The following is a 5,074-nucleotide window of genomic DNA, read 5'->3' on the forward strand; positions in this document are numbered from 1 at the left end:
GCTGGAGAGAATGTGGAGAAATAGGAACACTTTTACACTGTTGGTGGGAGTGTAAATTAGTTCAACCATTGTGGAAGGCAGTCTGGATCCAGGACTCCCCGCAACTTACGCTATCGTGATTACGCCTGTAATCCAAGCACTTTGGAGGTCAAGGCAGGTGGATCACCTGAGGTTGGGAGTTCAAGACCAGCCTGACCAACATGGTGAAACCCCATCTTAAAAAACAAAAACAACAACAACAACAAAAAACGATGAATTCGTGTCCTTTGTAGGGACATGGATGAATCTGGAAACCATCATTCCCAGCAAACTGACACAAGAACAGAAAATCAAACGCCGCATGTTCTCACTCATAGGTGGGTGTTGAACAATGAGAACACATGGACACAGGGAGGGGAGTATCACACACTGGGGTCTGTTGGTGGGGAATAGGCAGGGACAGCAGGGGGTAGGGAGTTGGGAGGGATATCATGGAGAGAAATGCCAGATATAGGTGATGTGCATGGAGGCAGCAAACCAAATTGCTATATGTGTACCTATGCAACAATCCTGCATGTTCTTCACATGTACCCCAGAACCTAAAGTGCAATCAAATATATATATATATATATATATAAATGGCTGGGTGTGGTGGCTCACGCCTGTAATCCCAGCACTTTGGGAGGCCGAGGTGGGCAGATCACTTGAGGCCAGTAGTTCAAGACCAGCTTGGCCAACATGGTGAAACCCCATCTCTATTTAAAAAAAAAAAAAAAAGGCCGGGCGTGGTGGCTTTTGCCTGTAATCCACGCACTTTGGAGGCCAAGGCAGGCGGATCACCTGAGGTTGGGAGTTTAAGACCAGCCTGACCAACATGGTGAAACCCCGTCTTTTTATTTTTTATTTTTTTTAATTGCATTTTAGGTTTTGGGGTACATTTGAAGAACATGCAAGATAGTTGCATAGGTACACACATGGCAGTGTGATTTGCTGCCTTCCTCCCCTTCACCTATATCTGGCATTTCTCCCCATGCTATCTCTCCCCAACTCCCCGAAACCCTATCTTTAAAAAAAAGAAAAGAAAGGAAAAAAAAAAAGAAATATATATTTTTTAAAATGTTTCCTCTTGGGGTGATGAAAATGTTCTAAAAGAAGATTGTGATGATACTTGCACTGTACATTTACTGAATGTCACTGAAATATACACTGGAAAATGGGTGAATTTTATAGTGTTTACATCTATTGAGGTTAGGATCCTGATTTTGCCACTTACAGCTCTTCTGTAGTAACAAAGAGCTCTCAAACCCCAGTTGGCTTAAAACAGCAAGCACATTCTTCACTTATTACATGTCAGGGACCATGGGTCGTTTGCTGCAGTTCTGCTCCACGTGGCTTCTCATCCTAGCACCTGGTCTGAAGGAACAGTCCCAACACAGGACTGTGTTCTCCTGGCCACGGGGAAGAACAAGAGGCTCATTCACACAAGCAGTGACTCTTAAAGCTTCTGCTAGAGCTGGTGTGGGTCATGTTCCCTCACGCTTTATTGGCCAAGGCAGACAGTGGAGAGGATGGTGTACTCACCCAGCCGGGAAGCTCCACAGCCGCTGAACGTTGCATAGTGGGTGCATGTGTATGATCAGCTTACAGAGAAGACAACAATGAATTAACTGACTATAGTGATCTTACAAGTGATTGGACATTTCTACTCCCCAGTTTCTTTTATCTAGAAAATGGGGAGATAAGAGTGCCCATTTCATGGGGCTTATTGGGTTGTCAGGATCAGTAAGCAATGACATGTAAAGTAGGCCTGGTGACTGGTTTAAGCATTAGCCACTGCTGCTATTTATTTATTTGTTCGTTTGTTTGTTTATTTATTTATTAAGACAGTCTCATTCTGTTGCCCGGGCTGGAATGCAGCAACTCACTGGAGGCTCAGCTCACTGCAGCCTCCGCCTCCTTGGTTCAAGCAATTCTCCTGCCTTAGCTTCCTGAGTAGCTGAGATCACAGATGCATACCACCACACCTGGCTAATTTTTGTATTTTTACTGGAGATGGGGTTTGCATGTTGACCAGGCTGATCTTGAACTGCTCACCTCAGTTGATCTGCCCACCTCAGCCTCCCAAAGTGCAAGGATTTCAGGCCTGAGCCACCATGCCCAGCTGACTACTGCTGTTCTTATTGTCTGAAAAACTCTTACACTAGAAGGCCCCACTCAAAATCACATCAGCATCTTCTTTGTGATTCCTGTTCTTTGGTTTCCAACTCCCTCTCCCGCATAGCATTTGGAAGCTATGTGGCAGAAGTGCAGGGCTTTGGGATTAATTTGATGCTGCCTCTGCAACACAGCAGCTGTGTAACCTCAGGTAAGTTGTTAGAGCTTTGGATGCAACTATTTTTACAACTTAAAATGGGGTTTATCTTACCTGCCTCTAAAGGTCATCACGAGGATTATTTGAGATAAATATATCGTAAAACCTGCCTCTGGCAAGAACCCAACAATCAATAATTGGTTATTATTATGGACTATTATGACCTCTGTAATAACCCTTACGTTGCCTATAAGATGTGTTTAAAGGTTCAACATTATGACAGTTAACTTCTTTAGTACAGGAAATTAACTTGTATTCCTGGTCTCTGACATGGTAGGAATTTGATAGGTAATAAAGACATTGAATAAATTTATTCTTGCAACTTTGACATTTTAAATATTTTTTAATGATTGATCACGGTTTTTAAAGCCACCACTTATTGTAAGGTAGGCATTTTACATGTGGTCACTCTCCAATTTCATTGTTTTAAAAAACCACAGAGGGACAGGCGCGGTGTTTCACGCCTGTAATCCCAGTACTTTGGGAGGCCAGGATGGGCAGATCACAAGGTCAGGAGTTCGAGACCAGCCTGGCTAGCATGGTGAAACCCTGCTCTACTAAAAATATGAAAATTAGCCAGGTGTGGTGTCTTGTGCCTGTAGTCCCAGCTACCTGGGAGGCTGAAGCAGGAGAATCACTTGAACCTGGGAGGTGGAGGTTGCGGTGTGCCGAGATCATGCCACTGCACTCCAGCCTGGGTGACAAAGCAACTCTGTCTCAAAACAAAACAAAACAGAAACCCACAGAGGTTGGTGGTGTTTTCATCTCGGAACCTGACTCCTAAGGTGAGGTTTCCTGAGGTGAAGTTAATTCTCCCAGCACAGAGGCACTGCTTGTGTCAGAGCCAGGATTTGAATCCAAGGAGTCTGGCCCTGAAGCAGCTCTTTCCACTTTAACATGTTGCCAGCTGCTATCACTAATGGATAATTCATGAGGATCATGATCCTCGGGTGCAAGTGATTGCAAAGACAAACTCGTATCATTGTGAAACTCCCTTCATTGTGCTTGTGACAGGGTGAGGCAGCTGGGCAGTGGGCTGGAATTTGGAGTCTTGGGTCCCAGAAGAAGGCCCTCTGTTCAGTTCTCAGAATGACCTTGGACACATCATCTCTCCTCTGCAGAGAAATTTTCTACATTTGTAAAATAAACTCAGTCTCTATTTTTCAAGATTGTCCTGAGGATTAATTGAGACCAGGTTTGAGAATTGGCCCCGGGGAAGAAGCTCAAGTATTAGAAATAGTTATAATTTCTTGATTTCCACACTCCATTTAGTTTTTTAAGTTTTTGAATTTACCTTTCCTTTTTTGAGTCAGAGTCTCACTTTATTGCCCAGACTGGAGTGCAATGTCATAATCTCGGACTACTGCAATCTCCGCCTCCCAGGTTCAAGAGATCCTTGTGCCTCAGGTTCCTAAGTAGCCAGGATTATAGGCATGCACCACCATGCCTGGCTAATTTTTGTATTTTTAGTAGAGATGGGGTTTCACCACGTTGGCCAGGCTGGTCTCGAACTCCTGACCTCAAGTGATCTGCCCTCCTCGACCTCCCAAAGTGCTAGGATTACAGGTATGAGCCACCGCGCCTGGTCTGAATTTACCTTTCTTATGGGGAACAATCTGAAGTAAAGTTGAGCTCTACCTACTTAGGGCTAAATTGAACTGTTCCATTTGAGTTACTCCATATAAAAACTAAAATCAGGTTTCTGCAACTTAACTGGAAGTGCATTAAAAAAAAGATAGCGGCTGGGTATGGTGGCTCACACCTGTAATCCTAGCACTTTTGGAGGCCGAGATGGGAGAATTGCTTGAGGCCAAGAGTTTGAGACCAGCCTGGGTGACAGAGAGACCCTCATCTCTACAAAAAACTCTAAAAATTAGCTGGGAGTGGTTATATCCGCCTGTGTTCCCAGGTACTTGGGAAGATTGCTTGAGCCCAGGAGGTCAAGACAGCGGTAAGCTGTGATTGTGCCACCACACTCCAGCCTGGGCCACAGAGCAAAACCCTGTCTCTTAAAATAAATAATTGATATGAAATCACCTTTGCAAAATTATGGCAGTAAGAAAAATCTGATGTAGTTGACTCCATCTTGCTTCTTACCTCCAACCTGGGCATAGGCAAAGCTAACTTTGGGAGGAATTTATAGTTCAACCTTAAAGCAAGGATGGCATTAGCCCTTTCCAAAATTAAACTGCCCTTGTAAAACTAATGAAAGGCCACAAGGCTAGGATCATAAGAGGGGCCTGCATTCTGCTAAGATGTAGGTGTAAACGATAACCAGCCACTGCTCTGGAGGTCACAAGATTTGCAACTTCCTCAGTTACTCCTATAGATAACATCACTATTGTAGAACCTAAGATTTGCCTTTTGAAATATTTCTTTTCAGACTTTTGCATTTCTGCTGACTCCACCCAGAGGCTGACTCAGCACATGAGGACCCCTCCTATGTATGTTCGCATCCCCAACCAATCAACATTTCCCATTCCCTAGCACCCTGCCTACAAACTATCCTTGAAAAACTCTAACCTCTAAGCCCTTGGGAAGACTGATTTGAGTAATAACCACCATCTGTGGCCTTGTGCATGGCCAGCCTTGCATCAGTGAAACTCTTTACCAAAATGCCAAGGACTCAGTGAACTGGTTTCGTCTGTGCAGTGGGCAAGAAGAACCCTTGGGCAATTACAGACAGATGGATAAAAGGATAGATTTTTTTGGATAGACATGAGA

At 44.1% G+C, this 5,074-nt stretch overlaps 1 protein-coding gene across 1 annotated transcript in view; it reads left to right on the plus strand.

Annotated features, from left to right (window-relative positions):
• Positions 1-4,860, plus strand: part of ELP6 (elongator acetyltransferase complex subunit 6) — a 29,380-nt gene extending 24,520 nt beyond the window's left edge. The window contains exon 7 of the mRNA XM_032297960.1: positions 4,734-4,860. Coding sequence (XP_032153851.1) covers positions 4,734-4,769 — 36 coding nt within the window. The 3' untranslated portion in view covers positions 4,770-4,860. The remainder of the gene's footprint in view (positions 1-4,733) is intronic.
• Positions 4,861-5,074: the final 214 nt, after the last annotated feature.

This window comes from Sapajus apella, unplaced genomic scaffold, assembly GCF_009761245.1.
Source record: "Sapajus apella isolate SASKATOON/1434 unplaced genomic scaffold, GSC_monkey_1.0 scaffold38, whole genome shotgun sequence".
NCBI classification, from domain to species: Eukaryota; Metazoa; Chordata; class Mammalia; order Primates; family Cebidae; genus Sapajus; species Sapajus apella.